This window comes from Periophthalmus magnuspinnatus, chromosome 16, assembly GCF_009829125.3.
Source record: "Periophthalmus magnuspinnatus isolate fPerMag1 chromosome 16, fPerMag1.2.pri, whole genome shotgun sequence".
Taxonomy (NCBI): domain Eukaryota; kingdom Metazoa; phylum Chordata; class Actinopteri; order Gobiiformes; family Gobiidae; genus Periophthalmus; species Periophthalmus magnuspinnatus.
This window is the reverse complement of record NC_047141.1, coordinates 21781857-21803171: the sequence shown is the minus strand read 5'-3', so window position 1 is coordinate 21803171 and position 21315 is coordinate 21781857. Positions and strand designations below refer to the sequence as shown.

At 37.6% G+C, this 21315-nt stretch overlaps 1 protein-coding gene across 3 annotated transcripts in view; it reads left to right on the top strand.

Moving 5' to 3' along the window:
- The window catches only part of LOC117383690 (growth factor receptor-bound protein 10), a 39578-nt gene extending 20132 nt beyond the window's left edge, over positions 1-19446 (top strand). For 2 of the 3 annotated variants that reach the window (XM_033980896.2, XM_033980897.2), the window contains exons 6-17: positions 9494-9650; positions 12416-12531; positions 13023-13097; positions 14697-14834; positions 15129-15239; positions 15369-15467; positions 15854-15931; positions 16031-16147; positions 16262-16328; positions 16416-16503; positions 16719-16812; positions 16883-19446. In XM_033980896.2, coding sequence (XP_033836787.1) covers positions 9494-9650; positions 12416-12531; positions 13023-13097; positions 14697-14834; positions 15129-15239; positions 15369-15467; positions 15854-15931; positions 16031-16147; positions 16262-16328; positions 16416-16503; positions 16719-16812; positions 16883-17029 — 1287 coding nt within the window. In that variant the 3' untranslated portion in view covers positions 17030-19446. Of the gene's footprint in view, positions 1-8057; positions 8137-8349; positions 8418-9493; positions 9651-12415; positions 12532-13022; positions 13098-14696; positions 14835-15128; positions 15240-15368; positions 15468-15853; positions 15932-16030; positions 16148-16261; positions 16329-16415; positions 16504-16718; positions 16813-16882 lie in introns of those variants that run through there. The other variant, XM_055227525.1, reaches the window with a different exon arrangement.
- Positions 19447-21315: the final 1869 nt, after the last annotated feature.

Below are 21315 nucleotides of genomic sequence, written 5' to 3'. Positions count from 1 at the left end.
TGACCTGACTTTGTCTTTCTGCCAAAAAAAGAAAAAAAAATGTTGCAGAACAAACCACTATTGTTCAATTAGTTTCTTTTTTTTTTTCTTGACAAACCATTAAGGTCACAGGCCACTTCTGTGACCTAAGGACTTTTCCCTTTATAGAAAGGAAAGAACGTTTGTTTAGGAGGGACAGTTGTCTACAGACTTTTTTGGAAAGGGAAAAATAAAGAAGAATCAAACTTCAGGCACTGGTGCTTGCATTAGTAAATGCTGATGTCACAAACCTGGACCCTAATGCAGATCTTCTTCATCAATAAATGGTCAGTCCTCTGAACCACTATACAAAACCATATGTCTCAATACAAATTTACTAAAATGAATCATCAGTATCTATCTTTACTCTGTAGACTTTACTCTGGAATCTGGATATAGAGAAAATGTCAGCTCTTGGCCCAATGCTGGAATTTTCTCAAAAAGTTGTGCTTTAGCATATACATGCCCTCTGTAGCATGCAGAGGTTTGAGGAATGTGAAAGTTGCCATTAACCAGAGTTTAGATTTTGACTATACCAGATGCTACACTAGATACTGAAGATCATTAATTCATATGCAATGGAATGGAAAACTTTTATAAGAAACCCTGAATGTGAGCTCGTTAGCACATATCCATGAATTTAGTCCATCCTGGTTCTTGACAGTCTGTCCTCAGTAGTGCAATAGAAAGTCATGTTATGTGCTCCTTGAACACAGTGTTCTCAGAGCTGCTTCAGTCATGCCAGTGTGGGAACGAAGATTTGATCAGTGAGTTGGCAGATTTTGTTGGATTTACTGTACTTGGACTAGATGTCCCATAGCTGGCTGTGCTCTATGGCATTACAGGATCCCTACATCCTATCTACCACCCTATCTTCTCACCACTGCTTTGTTTTTTCATTAACTGTGCATTGTTCTCCATATCATACCATGTGTTGGACTTTGTAAGTGTTTATCTTTTAGTCACATGCGCTGCACTGCTCTTAAAGCTCCTGTAAGAGCACATTTCAAAGAAGTTTAAATAAAAAATACATATTTGTCTGTTCTAGAGATCTTGGTATGTAGTGATCATAATGTAATTCTTACATGGTACTTTCTCAAGAAGTAATTGTAACTTTCTTTTAAAAACTGCTCATTTTAAGCTAATCCAAGTCATCACAATTTGTTTTAACTCAAATCTATTTGCTGGCTGAAAATAAACACTTGCTGCCCACCTGAGTACATTTCACTCATTGTGTGATGTAATGAGACAATGTCTGTTTCATTTAGTTTTTGTTTAGTTTTTAGTCATAGTATCACCATGCCTAATATCACTTAAAGGGTTAACAATGGTGGTTTGCTGAAGAATCGATCAATCCCTCCTCTGACTCTCTTGGCACTGAAGCATGGCATTCCCTGGCCGCTCACTTCCTGAGTGTTGAAAATACTCCAGGTCAAAGGGGAGATTTTTCCACTGTAAACTAAACAGCGGAGAGGAATGCACTCAATGCCCAAACGCTTGAGAACATCTGTGGGAGTGTGCACAAGTGTACCCTGATGCATGATGTCTTTACAAGCTCAAAAATCAATGTGCGTGTTGTGCTTTGGATTCTGCAGGCCAGAGGTGATGCAGAGCTGAAATGTACACTGTGGCACTTGTTAAATAAAATGTAGAGTAGACATTGCACTACGGTTTGGTTTCAGCAATGCCGGTCATTATGTTAAGTCTCAAAGCCACATACACATTGTCAACTGTCTTTATCAATGCAGACCTGTTATCTGCAGTTGACAGTACTAAACTTGTACTGTCGACACGTGTGGTTTTTATCTTCAAGAAATACCACATGGAACTTCCAAAACTGGTCTATAGACAAGAGCTATATTGTAATATATTGTATTGGTTAGAACTGGAAGTAGAATTAATTAGAATACTGCACAAAACAAAACAAAAAATCTTTAAGTTTGTGCAAATGAGCAACATTTAGCAGGAGCTTGACTGCAGCTGGAGGAGATTTGCAGCACCGAGCATCGAGTGAATTACAAATTGCATGGCTGTGAAACGGCAACCTGGAGGAGTGCCATGCAGGTTGTGGTTAAGTCTGGAACATCTCATGTGTCAAGGACGCATTTATCCCAGTGCTAAATGAAAACATGCCTGAACCTGCTTCTTAGACCAACTACTGCCACAGACACAAGGCAGCACACGTCACCATTACTGGCATAATGCATAACCAGTTTATAAATGAAACCCTTATCATGCACTGCATGGATAATGTCCGATAAGTATGCTCCATGAGAACGGTTATTTAAGGGTGTATCTGATGGGTTTTTCTCATTACATTATGTGCTCATTGGGATTCATGTGACCCACATATTGGATTGTGCAATGATTGTGTTACATACTAAATTAATTTACACAGTTAAAATAGGCCAGTGTCACTATAACCGCTTCTGCAGTGAACATCCTCTGCCTACGCTCCAGCTCTGCAGAGTCCTATACGAGATGAGTATGAGTAAAAAAACTGTCCGCACATTAAAAAGCAATTCTACTTTTGTATGTACCATGTATGCATTTGCACATGGTCATTACTAAAGTGGCATCAAGGACAAGGGCTCTCAACAGGGTCAGACAAAAAGATTATTTAAACAATTCTTATTGTTTTGAAACCCTGCACAGGGTTCATTGTCCTACAAAGGCTCCAGCCCTGTGGTTTGCTTACTAAACGTGAGACAGACAAATGGATGGTCTAGGCGAGGGCCAATACCTGCCCTTTTAATACTATTTGGCTTTGGAGTTGATCGAAAGCAATTCACATTTACAAATGAAACATTTTAGTTTTGCTCTCAAAATACCATTGTGTTGTATTTTGTTTAAGTAATTCAGTGTTGTTCTGCATTTGAGGTGAACTTCTTTTACAAAGGTGATACACATAGGTTACGACAATGTGAAAAATGGCTCTGAAATTTATACAACTGACAATTATATAATATATACAATTATATGTACATGACTGCAAATTAAATGAAGGAAAGCAAGAAAAGGCAATATAAAGGCATACTGGCTGACAGTCAAGAAAATAGATCCTTGTTAGTCTTTGGTTCTTTTTTATATTATTGCAGTTTCTTTTTCAGCAATGAGGCGGGCAAGTCTCTTAAAGGAGACTAATCACTGAGGTAGTGACAGGAAGCCACAAGCCTTAAATATATGTAAAAGGATTACTCGGGTGTTTATACACAGAACTAAATACTGAAATTAGAAAAACCTAGTTCCATGGTAGTATTCATGGACCACCCAGTCGCTGAAGCGTGATGCACCTTTAATGGCCCATCCTTCATCCTCGTCCCAGTGGGCAGCCGGTGTAAGATTAGAAGCCACAACTTTCACCCACCTAAAAAGCAAAGATCCATTACTCCTCCAGCTAATGGGAATCCCTGTGTGTTCAGTCTGTGTGCTAAGCTAGCCATGTGCATTTATAGTTGATATATTCTGATTTTTCATAGGGCTGTCTCCACATGTCCCACAAAAATGGCAATATCTTTGAGCCTGCAGTCATTAAATCAGACCAAAGCTGTACAGACTAGACTGCATCTCTCTTTTCCTTCTCTCTCTTTCTCTCCCTCTGTCCTTCGTCTCTTTTTCACCATGGTCCTGCCCCCATTCCCTTCATTTAGGGGAAAGTAGGACAGCTCTGGTTTCTGTAGCCACTGCTGTGAAAATGTAAAGAGGAGAGCTCTTGGACACAGTTGGTGATGGCAAAGATAACAGTCTTCATGTAGAAATGGCCGTTCGTAAATGTACTGTACGTGATGGTTAAAATATGACTATGAAATATTGCTGGTTGGGCCATGGAGGAACATGAAAAGAATAAGGCAAACACAGTGAGCTTTAGTGGAAACTCCCTGTTCCTTTGTACAGCAATGTACCACGTCATAATTATTACTGTCCTGTGATGCAAGTACATCAGAACGAACCTTTCAGACATTTAAATCGTGTTTTTGTCTCTTTTGTAGGTACAATAATATTATATAATGGTGAAATGGAGTTAAATTATAATACAAGTATTGTTTCATTGAAAATGTTCTCGATGATCACTAATCCAGGACTTGTCAAACCAATGGAGTGCCCGCATGTAAGCCTCAAGTCCATTTGCACTAGCAGACATGCAGTCCAGTGAAAATATATTGACCTTGTGTGATGTCTAATGTCGAGACTCACTTTTAGATCACCATCTCTGCAAAACTCTGCCATCCTTGTCATACTCTGTTTGGCCAAGTCACTGTTGCTTGCCCCCTCCATCTGCCCTCCTGCTGTAACTGGACAATGGTTCCAAATCAGGCCTGAAAAGATATTTGCTGGCCAAGGTCCTTTGGCAAAATGCCCTCTTTACAATTAAACTTCCGCTGCACACTGTTGGTGAAATATTTGGCTCCATGTGGAGGGATTCTCAGCAGGGCACCACAGTAAACTAAACCCATGCTCTGCACCAATGTGTAGATGACGTTTTCCTGTATAAGGAATAGTCCTCACCTTTGAATATGTTGTTTATGCATAGCATTTTTGTTAACTAAGTCTATTAAAAGAACACACAAGAAGGCATTTATAGATGGTGGAGATTGCCAAACTAAACATAGCCATTTGTCCTACTAATTAAATGTGACCCAACGCTGCCTCAGAATGTTCCAGCTTCAGATTCATGAGGCCGAGTGGGTGTAAAAGTCCCTTGTTTATAGACCGAGCAGCCTCTGTGGGTTAACTAACACCCCAATACAGTGCACATACACACTGTATGGTCCAATGCACGGCTGCACAGCAGCCTAATGGCAGACTGCCACTGTACTCAAATTATTCTCTATACATCTCTGTGAAGCCTTTACCATAAGCCATCTTCTCCTCTCTCTCTAGCCTCTCTCCCTCTGCTGCCTGCTAAATCTCACTTTTTTGATTTGCTGAACCCAGAAAGGCCTCTGTGTCTTGGGTCTTAATTTGACGGGGTAATTGGATGACAAGGGACAGTTCATAGTGCTTGCTCATGAGTCAGCAGAGTTTTCTTGGCTTGTGCCTCCCACTGCTGCTGACTGGAGCACAGAGTGGGGACCGCCAATTGTCTGCGCCCCATTCAGGTTTTTGTGTCTCCATCTCATCATTGGGATGTGCGTTTCCTGGGCGGCCTGGACCACACACAGCTCCACATTACAGTCAAAGGGCCATTATGTAGGGACTGTTAATGGGAATATGGAGGTGGGCCTGTCTTGTGAGCCAAATCAGCTTATCAATGGCTGCTGCTTCTGTTGGCCTCTAATGTAGGGGTTTGCAGGGCAGAGGGAGCATAAGAGGCCTTAGCTAGTTTTGCCAACAATGACGACTTGCTGAAACACTTTGTCAGCATACTTTTATTGGAACTCAACTATTAATAAGTAGGGCAAACGCTAAGACAAAACACTTTCGTAAATTGGGGTGTTTCACAATATATAAATATTGAATAAAAACCCAATTCCTAAAACATTTAGCACAAGGTAATAACTTCAAAAAACAGTATTATGCACAAGAAAATCACATTGAAATGTGTTTTAACGTGCCTTTTTTGTTCTTTGCAACAATTTATAAGTCTATTTCCCTAATGTCTGGCTAGGATGGGATGGCATGAGAATTCTTCTGTTCATTTGCATATCAATACAAATGCTGGCACACAAAATGCACTGTTTGGGCCTTGAAGCAAACTTTTAAGCAACTGCAATATTGGTAACAATTGTAGTCAATGGTGAAAAATGTGTAGAAGTGTGATCCAGTAACTCCCATCTGATGTAATGGGTAGTAATATGTTTGTAATACCAGTGACTATTTTAGGAGCAGCTGCTGCTGCTGGAAGCAGACATGGCTGCTGGTGCTAAGTGCATGTGAGTAGCTGGGCGTGTGCGTACATGCTTAAGGACACACTTGTGTTTGCACAACACGTGCTATGCTGTTAACTTTCTCCTCAGCTTGCAACAAAAGGTTTCAGAACGTGTTTTTGTTTGTATATTAAGCTAAAGTCTAGCTTTGTCTATATGAGGATGAGCATCTTTGAACCGGTCCCTCAAGGCTTGCATCACATTTATCAGATCTGAGTCATCAGACAGACGAGTCCCGCTGTCTAGGGAGAGCACAGTTAAGCTATTCACAAAGTTAAGTTGGTCATTCTCTCAGAAGTAGCTTAACTACATTACAGCAAGATTAAAAATAAAAAGTAAAATTTAAACTCTATTGCATCATGGCCTCCAAATGAAATGCAATCTGTGACCTATCTTCACTGTGCGACACGTCAGTTGGCATTTAAGACAACCTCTCAGCTGCTTTGTATCAGCGGTCTCAGATTTTACCCACGGCAAGAAAATTTTCCATTCGAAAATGCATACATTTTCCTGTGGATTTTGATAATAATGGTAATATATATTTTGTACACATATACATAATTTGTATATGTGTATATATATGTGTGTGTGGGGTGTGTGTGTGTTTGTGTATATGTGTGTATATATGTGTACGTACATATATTACATTAGAGATTTGGCCTGTAACATGTAGCAAAGCATGAATATGCAAGGCTCACTGTACAAATTGTTTTTCAAATGCATTCATTAAATTAATAATTAATTCAATTTCAGTTAAATAAACACAGCAGAAAAAAACTCAGTTCATTTTGATCAAGTGCCAAAAGACAAACACTTTGTTGAAAAGGTAAATTGTTCAAAGTTTACCCTCACCTTTTAATATAATTTGCAATTATAATTTGGGCTGGATTAATAAACCCAAAGGGCCATGTGTGGCCCCCGGGCCGTCGTTTGCCCATGTCTGGCTCAGCATTTCAGAAGCTTGTTGAAGCATTATTCCAACAATTATTCTACCTATAATGTTTTAAATAAAAATAAAATCCATACAATTCGACAAAACACATTAATTCTCCAATACATGTTTGAACAAGGAAATAAAATAAGAGAAGTTTGTGACTAATCAAACTGAAAGTTGTATATCTACTTCATCCTATGCCTTTCTCTGGGCTTCCCCCTCTCCCTATGTGAGTGTGATGTCACGGAGGGTGTTACTGTGCGTTTGCAGTGCGGGGGGAGGAGGTTGGGTGGGTGAGTAGTGACAGCTGTGCAGTCTAGATATGTAGTTAAGAGTAGGAAGCATTCACACTACACATTCTGTTGTAGTGTGTCACCAGACTTCCCCTCGTTCTTCACTGCCTCCTTCCCTCTGTCTGCTCCCCCCTCGCTCTCTCTCCCTCATACCCCCCCCCCCCCGCCTCCCCCTCCACTCTCTCTCCCCTCCTCTCATTTAGACTCACTTTTCTCCCTCTCTTTTTCTCCCTCCCTTTCTCCCCTTCTCTCTGTCCCGTTCTCTCTCTTGCTCTTTTTTTCCTTCTTCGTTCTCCCCTTCCTTCATAGCTTACCACTTCATGGGTGTTACCACTTACACTGCTATTTCCTCCTTCCTTCTGTGGAACTGGGTATAATTCCTGGATTATACAGGGAGCATTCACCTGTTCACACACAAGTCAGTGGTTCTGAAGTTGCAACATATAGCCACTTCTACAAGAATTAGTGTGCTTTTTACAAAAGTATATTGCATATGTCAAGTGGAGTAGGTGTAAGGGGGTCTTCTTAAATAAAAAAAAAAAACGTGTATTCTGAATTTGAGAATTAATAAAGTGACAAAATACCCAAAAAAATGTACTTAAAATTTGTAAACTTCTATTTCTACAAAAGTTTCTCCTTCTCCTCCCACATTGATTTTGATACTGACAATGCCCTTCAGCCATACAGCCCCTCAAACAAACCCATTTTTTTTCAAAGAAGAAACTGGAGTCGAGAGCTTTCAAGAGGGCAGAAAAAGTTGGCCGTGCCTGTGCATGACTGTGCGACTGTGTGTCTACTGGCGGGTGTGTGTGGGAATGATTACATCAGCCTGCTCCTGCCTCCTGATTGGTCGCCGGGCGTGTGGTTTGATTCAGTGTGCCTTGAAGCCTGTAGCTGTAACCCTTTGTGAGAGAGGGGAAGAGAGGAGGGAAGAGGAACAGAGAAGGAGAGGGAGAGGGAATGGGAAAGAGTTGTCAGACTAGAACCAGCACTGAGCTCTCTACTGTACCTGAGAGAAGCGCAGGTCAGATAGGCTATTTCTTTACTGGCCTATATACGTACATAGACTTTTGAGTTTTTGGCCTTTTTTTTAGGACAGGTAGTACAACTGTCATCTACTGGATACCTTAAACAAAATCAGCATTATTTTTTTTATTTTATTTTTTTATTTTTGTCCCGGGAGGAAACGTGGTTTAGGAGGGTTTTGACTGTGTCAAAAGGAAGTGTGTCTGAGTAGGGGGAGCAGGGCGCACTCCAAAAATGCCTTCGTGTTCCCCAGACTGCTGCCTATTGCGGGCCGTGGAGGTAAGACACACTCATTCAACAAAATGCCGCTTTTTACCAAATCATCTATAAATATACTGTAATTCTCATGATCAAGATGGAAAAGGCAGAAGTGTTGGTGCTTGAACAGTATGGGCGACAGTCGGATATACCTTTGACTTTGAATGGAGAAGGCTTTACTTGTGATTTTAGTATATTGCGGTCTAATAATATTTGAGATACATTTGTACGGGCTGCCTGGTTTGTGCGTTTTGTCTCAGAGGAACAGAGTTTTCTTTGTCGTAATGTATTCTGTGGGAAGTGTGCATATATGTGTTGTATGTGTAGGCTTAGCTAGCTGGATGTTTCTGTGGGTTAAGTAGGCTGCTCTAGTTCTCTGTGTAGCTCATTCATTCCCCTCTAAATTTTTAAATAAAATAATTCATATTTTATATTTAGTTATCTGGATGTTTTAATGATATACTTTTTATTTAGTATAATTCATTGTCTTGCTATGTTAATGTGGACTTAACAAGCTGCATTCTGCAAATGCATTATCTCCTTTTCCATTTATTAATGAGATTTTAAACATGGGTTCATCTGTTCGCAGCAGATGTGCCGTTTTGTACTCAAAGTAGATTGAACTCCAAACGGAACATCCCCAAAAATATCATCTTGAGATTATTGTTCCCTCTAGTTTCTGACATATAATTGAGCTTGAGCAGAGAGTTACTTAACCACGGTCTTTTCCTCGCACGCAAGCCCTGGATATCTGTATTTAGTTTAGACACAGTTTACTCTCACCTGTATATTTGCTTCTATATTACACCAACAAGTTGCTTTAAGAAATGCATGCCTATGATTTTTAATGCCACAATTGCTAGATAGTCTTAAGTGTGTGTTTTTTCTATTGTGTGCCATAATTACAGGTCTCTCTATGGCACAGTGTACGGGGCACTGTACAATAAATACTATGCTTGCGTTTGAAGTAAATTGCTGGCTTCACCCACATATTAGGCTGTAATAGTGAAAGAACATTGCCAAGGGTAATTGAGTATAAATGATAAATACTGAAATGTTTATTTGAACTTTCAAATTATGCTTTTTTTCCCGGTTAGATTGTGAAGATCTTCAGTGAGGATGGCATGAGGAAAGTGGTGGAGATACCAGCTGATATGACTGCCCGGGACCTGTGCCAGCTCTTGGTCTATAAAAGCCATTGTGTGGATGACAACAGTTGGGCACTTGTTGAGCACCACCCGCTGCTTGGAATAGGTAAGAACCAAAAACTCCAGCAGCACACTCGTGAAAAATCTGTGTCTAAAAGAGTGGTGAAATTAGTACATTTAAATGATCTCACTGCAGCCTCATATTCTCACGCTGGCAAGTATTCAGGCAGAAATGAATGCTCATGTATGCAGTATATGCACACAGAGATATAATGCATGGCGATGTGATCAAGTACTGTGCAAAAGACTAAAGTGATGCAGTTTGATCCCGTTAAAACTGCTGAACAATACAGGAGCCAAAAGTATTTATACAGGATAAACCAAAATCTTGTTCCTGAATGTATTGCTATAAAACTGATTGTATTCACTAACTCTTTATAACTCTTCTGGTGAAAGGTCCATTACCTTATGGTCTGAATGGAGGAATTATTAGTTTGTCTGGAATGCTCCACAGTAAGACAACAAACTCCATGGAAACAAGCCATCAGACCATCAAGTCACAAGTTAAATCTGTGAAGAGGCAACTATGCACTACTTCAAGAATAAACATTTAACAAGGCTCTTGCAGGATAAATGTATGTGTCAGTGAATTCATGTAATATAGATTTTAAAAAATTGTCCTACTGTGGAACATTCCAGGAAAAGAAATGAGCTCTCCATGGAGACAAGCAGGTGGCACAGCCCTTACCAGAAAAGTTATTTAGTGCATCTTTATTTATTTATCTATTTATTTATTTTTAACGATACAGCAGCAAGTTTTCAATAAATTCAATTCAAGGGAATATCATTAATGACACTCAACCTTGTGGTAGATTTATATATATTTTATGAGTCAAGCTTAGAGGGAAAGAACGCCTTGGAAGCCTGAGAGTGTATTTTCCCTGAGGAGAAAGCAATTATAAAACACTTACAAAGCACAAGTCTGCCTCACGTGTGTCAAACAGAAGGGTGTGTTTCAAATAGAATTTTCTCATAACTAGGTTTTGATTTTCCATTTATCACAGTAATTTAGAATTTCTAATGAAGAATATTTTGGCTTAGAAATAATAGCCTCTTAACCCCATCCTAATTTCTGTCCATCTATCATCATCATGCAGCTATGCATTGAACCGTTGTGCCAAAAACTGTCTGCCAAGTACAGTTAGGGCCAGCATGCTGTGAATGACATCATCTTTGGCCCGGAGTTACTGTCTATTGTATTGCACCCTCTATTCCATTTTGCCGCACCTGTACACTAACCATAATCTCTTCAGCTCCCAAAAAAACATAAATTAGATTTTGTCTTTAATACTTCCAGTAAATATGTTGTGATCAAGCCTTCTATCTTTGGTTTCTTAGTCAGAAAGGATTACCCAGTACAAATGTAATGTTATTTTTAATGTATTTATTTAAACATGGAACAATGAACAAAATACTATTAGTTAAATTTGTCTATTTAAAAAAGTACTTTAATGTAAGTTTGGATTAATGTAAAAAAAAAAAAAAAAAAAAAAAAACACTACTGATACATATGACCCTCCTGTCATAATAGACTGGAAACTTGGTCCATGTTTGGGATTAGCGCAATGGATCTTTTCCATTAGTTATTATTACTACACAACAATAGGTGGATTCTACCTACAATATTTACAATTGGACATTATTTCAGAATGAGAATTATTTTTATTCATTCCCAGGGGAGAATAATTTTTCTATGTATACCAACCATCAGATGTAGAATTTCTGAAGTAAAGTTCACAGTAAATTGAAAGTAAAAATCAACTTAACCCTCAATACAAAAATGTAATAAAACTTTCATTATACTTGACCTATAAAAATGCTTTCCCTCAAAACATATTACATACTAGCATATGTATGTACAATGTCAAACATCGTGTATGTGCAATATCATAAACATCTTGACATTCATTCATTTCTGGATCTGTGTATGAACTTGCATGTGCTTGATCATGTACACTTGTAATTGTGGTGGCGATTATAAATAGAAGTGTGAGTGCTCCTTGAACATTAGTATATTTGAATAGAGTCCTATTTTGGTCCACCACTGCCGCTCCTTTTAAATGACGGAGTGGGATTGGAGTGTAACCTTGACCTGTGCTTATTAGCCTTAAACAGATTCACAACATTGGCACTCTGAGGTGATGATGAGCGGTGAGTCACTGTCACGACCAGCAGTGAGTCACCAAACAAGCACCTTAAGACCAAAAGGAATGGAAGAATCGTGACCCTATTAACAAGGTTATGAAGGTCAATATAAGATTCTTTCCATCTAACTATGGAGATATTGTGTAATTAGATTCAATTTTTGTTGCAGGTGATAAAAAGTATTGACAAAGATAACCAGTATGCTTGTTGTGACTGTGGTCGGCTCTGCACAGCTTTAATTTCCCACACAGAAAGTTTAATGACTGGAAATTCTGTGGAAATTTTCTCTGCATTATATTTTCTAAATAGTAATGCAGTGAAGAAGTGAGTCATGGCCAGTTAAACTTAAAATTCTGTAGAACTTTGATGCATTCTGGCAAGGACAGGACTTTCGCAAATCACTCACGCTTTAATTGTCATTGACAGAGGAACCTTGGTCTTATCCGGCGTCTAAGCCCTAAAACCTTGATATGCATCCTTCAACAAAAAAATTGTTCTTGAAATGATTTCTTTATATCATTGTCTATATGTAACATCTAAAAAAGTCACAAAGTTTGCCAATAAATAGTTTTGTTTAAAGAAAAATCAGAACCCAAAAATGAGACTCGGATATTTAATTGGGCTATGGTGATATGTTAAAAAATGTGTTTGTGTTTTACTTTTTAGAGCGGTGTCTAGAGGATCATGAGCTGGTGGTTCAAGTGCAGGCCGCGATGAACAGTGACAGCAGATTTGTCTTCAGGAAGAACTATGCCAAATATGAATTCTTCAGAAATCCTTCGGTAATTCCTCTTTTTGAAGACACTTTTAATATGCCATGTTTTGTTCAAATATGTATACACAAAAAATGCAGTTATTCAGTACATTGTGCAGTTTGAGTTGTAAATGAGTTACATGTGTTTATAGCTACATATTCAAATTATGTATGTTTAGTGTTGTGAAATGGGCACTCAAGATGGATATTCATATGCAAAAAAGTAGTCTGTATTTTAGTGTATTTTTGCACCTTAAAACAATGCTACACTGAGCTGAGACCCTGGACTCAAGTTCAGAGATAATTGCTCTTTTAAACAAGCCACAAATCACTGCCCATTGTTTAAGGATCACTATATGCAATAATCTTATAATGATAAATTGTATTCCAAAATATATTAATTCCTTATCATTAGGTTTAACACCATTTTAAAACTGCACAGTGCTGCATATTACTCATGCCACTCTCTCATCTCTGTCAATTTTTCTTCATCTTCTCAAACATGTCTTGTTTTTACAGTCATTTTTCCCAGAGCACATGGTTGCGTGGTGCCAGGAGACAAACCGCACGATTCCTCCGTCTCAGCTCCTACAGGTGTGTACACCTCTCCTCTCCCTCCCTCCCTTTAACGCACACTTGGAGCTTATATTATGCTCCCGTCAGCAGCAGCTCACTGTACAATCATGCTGACATGCCTCACCTCTGACCCTTAGACACGATGTCTACAGACACACTCAGTAATAACTAGTGTTGATCCACTGTTGACACCACTGTCTCGGCACATGCACCACCTGTTGGTATGTGTTAAGAATGGATTTAGGCAACCAAGTAGAACATGTAGTACTTTATTCAGCAAATATTTGAACAGCTCAAAATCTTGTCATGTAACGCAAAACATAGCTGCCTAATTGCACATGTCAGACAAAAATGCATTGTGGGATTTTTGAGTTAATACATGGGATGTGTGTGTCGCCTTGTCTGTCATGCGATACAGCGCTGAGACACACAAAACCTGTACTTGCATTCATAATTGCAGCTTTCAGCTTTTCTTAAACCCTCAATATAGATAGATCAGACAGAGGGATAGATCAGGCCGAGTAATCTATGCAATATAAAAATTAAAATCAGTATTTATAAAAATGGGGAAATGGATGCCACTCCACTAGGGGGGAAATATTTCATTGTAAGAAGATCTGCTCCAAAGCTCTTTAGTAGTTGTATTCTGGACAGGTATATATACATAGTAGATCAACTATCATGCATATATTTTTTATAGTGAGCGGTTACATAAGGTTGACAGCATGTCTTGTCACTTTATCCAGATATCAAATTTAAAAGCAAGTTGCTGTGCCTCTAAAAAGCTTGTCTTCTTCTTTGCATGGCGTGTGAATGTTGGCTCTGGTGCTGGAGGAAAAAGCGCTCACGCATGAGTTCTATTATAGCCAAAGTTTCCAAAACAGTGAGAAACATGTGCTTTTAATATCGAGGAGTTTCTGGAACAGTTTACCTTCAGGCCGCAAGCCCCCAGATCCCAAATCAGCTCTAATAAGTTAACCTGCCACTTCATGGTGTGATATTTTGTGAAACATGAATACCACAAATGTTGAATTTTTCAGACACCCACAAGATGATTTGGGCTTGAGCGACAGCCAGTGGGAATGTGCTGTATGTTTGTTCACTGACGGGCACTGCTTTCCTTGGCTGGTCTATTACATAACAAAGACCCCGTATTTGTGTATTTATCTTCACTGTGGAATGTGGATTATCTAAGGATGTTAATTACAGGTACTGCTGCAAGTGTAACTATGACATGTGTGTATGGTAGCAGTACTGTGTAATAGTAACATGGAATAGATTGTAATGGTTGAGATACCCAGATATATACCTAGATTTGCATTTTTTTCTATTTCATCAGTAAATGCCCTTTAATTCTCTTTCCCTACTTTAAACTCAAAAACTGAGATTGATGAAAAAGCTAGTGAAACAAATCTACAGTGAAATAAACTATATGTATTACAGGTGACATGGGTATAGATTAGGATCTATTGATTCTGACACAAACATTTAAAAATAAATTATGTTTAAGCAGTGTCGACACATTTGTTAAAAATCATAATGTCTGGTCTTCATGAGTACAGTCTGAAGCTGGGGCAGTATTTGATAACATTTCTGTTTCACCTTTTGTCTTTTTAGAACTTTTTAGCAACCAGTAGCTGTCCTGAGGTGCAGGGGTATTTATACGTGAAGGAAATGGGAAGAAAGTCATGGAAGAAAGTCTACATGTTTTTGCGACGTTCTGGTCTTTACTGTTCAACGAAAGGGACTTCAAAGGTATATTCACATATACATATATATTATAAAAAATTATATGAAATGCATGACAATAAAGTTGAGGACTACCTACAACATTAGTAAATGTTAAGGCTAAATTGGGGCTATTTCAGTTTCACCTATTGAAAATAAATGTCATATCTTTTGTTACATAGGTCTTACATGTTTTTCTAATGGCGTGCAATGCTTCTTTACGTTTCTTCTTTAGTTTCTACAGTCAATCACTTGTCAAGTAATATCATCAAATGTCACACCATTTCCTGACATGTGGCAACTTCTATTCTTTGTCTCCAGGAGCCGAGACATCTCCAGTTACTGGCAGATCTAGACGATAGCAACATTTTCACTGTTATTTCAAGTAAAAAACAGCACGGCGCTCCCACAGACTTCAGCTTCTGTATCAAGGTAAGACACTGCGGACAGATGGGAGACGGCAGCGCTCAAATGAAATGCACATTATGAGCCATTATGTGAAAGTGCCTGCAGCACAATTCCATGTTGAGTAAAGTTGGTTACTTCTTATTTGAATGACAGCCCAATAAATGCAGAGGGGAGCTAAAGGATGTGAGGATGCTATGTGCCGAGGAGGAACAGGGTAGGACCTGTTGGATGACTGCCTTCAGAATTTTTAAGGTACATTTTTAATGTGTTATTTGTTCAATTGTTGTGTATAATAAATTATTACAGAAAAGTATGTGCTGAAAAAGTGAACATAGTGGTTTTAATCACATAGCTAAAAATATCTAAACTCATTTTGCTGGTTCCAAGCGTGGATTAATAGGGTTGGTTAGACAAACTACAACATCTGGTATAGCACATATTCAAAATGTAACAACAACACTGCACTCTTTAATTTGCAGTTAAACTGAGCAGTAAAATTACAAATAAAGATCTCTGTCTCTGTTAGGAATCTGTGTAACATTGGCATTTACTTCCGTTAGTCTATTCTATTATATTATTGTTGTTCTTCGAATGAATGGTTTAATATGCATCATTGAAATGTTCTTTTCCCTTCACAGTATGGAATTGTACTGTACCAGAATTATAAGATTCCTCAACAAAGAAAAACTTTACTCTCACACTTCTCTGCACCAGTAGTAAGTTTGAGGTTTCCAATCATCAAATCTACATCGTTCTCTTGATTAGAGTATTAATGTCGCTCAGTTTAACAATTGTGTATCTTTGTCTCCTCCTAGAGGAGTGTTTCAGAAAACTCATTAGTGGCAATGGATTTCTCAGGGCGGACAGGCCGAGTAATAGACAATCCATTAGAGGCCCAGAGTGCAGCAATGGAAGAGGGGCAAGCCTGGAGGGTAAGAACAGAATGCACTTTAGACCATAGGAACTATATGGGAATTTGAGGTTGAATGGGAATTAGGAAATAAAATCCTAATAATCTTGTTTTTGTCTCTTTATGGTATCTCCAGAAAAGGACTCAGAGAATGAATGTATTGGGCTCCCATAGCCCCTTACACCACTCCTCCTTAAATTCTGGTAAGATAAAAAACTTAAAAGAAATTACACTAATTAAATTAATGATCAGTTATCTGTGTTTGTAATTACACATATATTACTCTTAAGTTATACATATAGCCCAGCTGTGGTTCCATGGGAGGATAACCCGAGAAGAGTCCCATCGAATTATTCACCAACAAGGACAAGTAGATGGGTAAGAATTCCTCATCTAAAACCCTCTTGTCCATAATAATAATAGTTACTACCTGCCACCTCTGAGCATTTCATCTACAGTATGTATATCATGGACAATGTGTGTTCAACTTTATTCCCAAAATGAAATTTGTATTCTCCCCTTTTAAGTACATTGACAACAATTACAATTATTACATTCAAGTTAATTCTGCCTTTTTTTTTTTTTTTCAACAGGTTATATCTATTACGAGTCAGTCAGAGCAACCCGAAGGCGTTCGTACTCACATTGTGCCATCACCAGAAAATCAAACACTTCCAGATACTACCGGTATGCACTCATATCTATTCTCCAATATACACCTATATTACATTCACTTCATAATCCTATTCTGTTTTAGTGCGAGGAGGATGGCCAGCTCTTCTTCAGCCTTGACGATGGGTCAACCAAATTCACAGACTTGATCCAGCTGGTGGAGTTTTACCAGCTCAACCGCGGAGTGCTGCCTTGCAAACTCAGACACCCATGCACCGTTGTGGCCTTATGACACCCGCGAATCAACTGAGACTACCAACACTTGACCTATTTTGCCTAAAATAAAATGGCTCTTCATTTTGTTTGAGACTTTTAAGAAGCTGGTGAATGAACTGACTTGTTTTATTGTTCTTTTTCTTGAAAGACACGATGAACCTTTTTGCATGGATATTCACAACATGTTGGTACAAATTTCAATGCAAGATTTTCTTGCTACGTACAGTCTCCAATAAGCTCAGACTTTTTTTTTTACTTTTTTGCACAGCTGAATTGCAAGTTGTGCCACAAGCAGACAATCAGCAGATCAAGCTTTTGTGTGGACCACTTTGAGCAATTTAAAAACAAACGTCCTCAAAAGAAAAATGTCATAGGTGGAGAGTTGATTGTCTTGTCGTTTTTGCACTCAAAAACTGACTGGGAGTGGCCTTTTGGAGCACATGATTTGCTTCTCTGTGAAAACTGTGAGGCGGTGCCACACTTCCCTCTAGTGTCACCACTTGTAAAGACAAGTAAAATCCAAACCAGGACTGGAGGCACTGGAGGCTTGTTTTTAATGGCTGCATCTTTTGAAAGAAAGTATTTTTAATGTCACCATTACAGAGAAAAATATCCTCTCTTGACCTCACAGGGTTTTTAATAATTGTTTTTTTATGTGATCACTCTTTGTGTACCCTTATCTACTGCTTCTGCAGGTTTGTTATCCATAAACTCAGTACACTAAACCATGCATTACAAATTTGGAATAGTTTAGTAAAAAAATATACACATTTTATATTTATTGATTCAAGACACAAGTAGTTGTGATATAATGACAAAAATGGCATTTGATTATTAATAACGAAAACAAAATCCGAATTTATATGGCACAATGTTCATTTCTGGTCAGAATTGTTATTCATGGGGGAAAGTAATTGGCATGTAAGAATGAGACGATGAAACATTGCTGTATCCTGTACATACAATTAACATGCTACCTGTTAAATTATGGGTTGATGGAGAAACACAGGGAAAGACAACCACTAGCATGTGACAGAGGGAGCTGTTTACTGGAGGTTTTTGATTTTGAGTCGTTTACACATTTCTTTGTCCATTCAGGTTTTAAGTTGAGATTTGGTGAGGTTTAACTTGACACCACTGTGCACTACATTCCTTCAAAAGTCTACTTGAAGTCTACATTAAAATCAGCTACATATTCCCTCTTGACTTGTACTACCTACTACATTTAATATTAAATTATACCTTATCATTTGGCTTCCTGTTATTGCCCAGTTATAATGCTTATTTTATCTAGCATAAATGGATTTCAATGACAAATCTAAACAAAATCAGTTTACATCTACAGCTGTTGGCAGTAGTTAACAGTGCAGTACCTGAATATATAAATCAATACTTTTAGCACTGTTGTTCTGCATTGATGCACTTAAGACAGGAAATACTTGAAAATGCAGCAAGAAATGCAGATACAGCATTGTGAAAATCTGTTACAATTGATGTAACAAGCATTTTTTTTTTTTTGAGATCAGCCCCTCACTTGTCACCCTGTGCACAGTCCTCATTATTTGTTTAAAATTGCAAGGACTCAATCATGTTTAAAGTATTATTTCTTCAAAATGTATTTATTTATCTGGATGTAACTGATTACTTGAACATGTAAAATTTGCTCAGCGCTGTTTGATACCGTTTTCTTTTGTCATTACCAATTTATATACATATAATTTTTTTATATATATTATTATAATTTGTGATTGCATCTGGCTCTTTTCCATTAACTTGACCCTTTAATGAAGTGATCCCCAGAAATGGTAAACTGGTCTCAATTGTGTTAACATCGTATCATTCATACATGAAATGAAGTTTCATTATTTGAATTTCACAGAATATCAAACTAGGTTATAAAGAACTAAAACTAGTAGTCCATCAATTACACAGCAAACAAAACTTTGGCACACTAATAACCTGTCGATATTGTGGAAGGTTGATTGGATAAAACAAAAATGTAATAAAACAATTTGCTTTTTAGATCAATCAATTATTTGTTAATGAACAGGACAGTTTTATCCATGATGAATCTGAAGCCTAAAGGAGGATTCAAACATTTGATTAACATGTGCTTTTAATCTTTGACCATGCCTTTGCATAATACCATATGCCCTATAGTGCGTTTTATTTACAGAGAATACACAAACAAGAAAGGAAGCTTTTATCTGTAGCTTCCATCTACTATACTAATTATTTCAGGGAATGCAAAAAGAAAACGGTAACTTCACTCTTCTATCATGAAGAGCGTGTGTTTTTAATGTGCTTTGCTTTGTTTTGTAAATAGCTAAATGGTGTATATTAATTGTAACCTTTTCAGGTATTTTTGTACAAATAAGGGACTGATATATTCTCTTTATTGTAATTAGAATAAAACCTTAATACATTGATAAAGGAATTGCTTTTCATCTTTGAATGAAATGGGGGTGTCGGTTTTTTTTTTTTGTTTTTTTTTATCATAATAGTAGAAACAACAAAGGAAAAAGGAAACAAACATTTTTGGAAGAATAAAAGAGGTTCCAAAAAGACAAAATCTAATAATAAAGTTACACAAAAATAATGTCATATTATTGTATGTTAAATATTATAGTATTTTTTTTCTATGAGTGCACTCTTTTTGGAATTTATAGCCATTGTTGTAATAGTTTTAGTAATAGTTACCCTCTGTCAACCACACTCAATACTGTACAGGAAACTGTAGTTTACAGATTCACCACTAGATGGTCTAAACATACAAAATACTCATAAAATGATACTGGAACAACCCTGAATCACTGAAAATATATAAAAAATTGGTGCACAAGCTATTGGCATAATGATCCCTGACCTGGCATCCAAGTGTCACACTTATTGGATTATAGGTCATGAAAAAGTATGCATAGTATTTTTTGTAGGTTTTGAGCAAAGAGAGGAATTACAGATTAACATGTCTGAAGCATTGATAACCTTTACACCAAAATTTGTGTCTATGCTACATTTCAGTTTCTATTAGGAAATTGTGTACATTTGAGCAAAGCAGCAGCTGAGATCGACAATACAACGTGCGTTATGTTTGTACACAGGGTGTACAGCACCAACACATGTTGAACTTATGTTCAAATGTCATTTATTGCCAACAGAACTAGTGGCTTACATATCCTGACAACTGTATTACAGCTGTCAGAACAATAAGGTCAACATAATTTGTGGCCCTTGAGTACAAATACCATCCTTCAAGCTTAAGGAAAATACACAGTTGGCCTTTCAGGTCAATCAAGCAACATGATTCTTAACTTACGTATGACACCTTATTCAGAATCTTCATCCAGGTGATATAACATGATTGTAGTCTTTTAGTAATTATAATCATGTGAATAAGCCATTTTAGCAGGATATGTTTTTAGAGGGACTAAAAACATATCCTGCAAAAATGATACTGACTGAAAACATTTTATTTGTTGAGTAGCTAAATCAAATGCATTGCCCAGGCACAATTTTCAACAGCACAAGTTTTAAGTATATTCATCAGCTCCTACAGATGTCCTTTTATTAAAGACGACATCCTTGATATTTAATTTTTCATACATTCAAAACAAAATTTAACGCATATATATATATATATATATATATATATATATATATATATGTGTGTGTATATATGTGTGTGTGTGTATATATATATATATATGTGTGTGTATATATATACATATACATACATACAGACAGACAGACAGACAGACAGACAGACAGATAGACAGATAGACAGATAGACAGATAGATAGAGTGGAATTTCTACAACCAAAACAACTAAAGACAAAAATGAACTGAGAAGTTGTCTTGAATCAAAGTGTCTGCTTTATTAAAGCAATTGTGCGCAATTGTAAAAAGCTACCTGACCCTGACAAAGTGTTGTCTCGCCCTAAGCCTCATCAGTGTTGGTACATACCGTACATATTTATACCACACAGATAAGAATTACATGAACCAAAAAAACAGTTTAGACCCGTTAAAGGATTTGACCCAGCTCAGCAAGGGAAAAGGGGAATTAACAAAACAAGATGAAAAATGGTTAACTAAAGCTATAATTTAATTAAAACGAATGTTAAAGTAAAAACTAACAAAAAGAGGCTCTTAAGGTTACAATGTGCAACTTAAACACAGTTAACAAAACAAAAGTACCAACAGTTACGAAGAATCACAAAGAACAAAAGTGGCACACTGTTCCTTCCAGAACCAAACAGCCAGGAGTCCCAGGGGGCGGATCCTTTTAAAGGGGTGATGCCA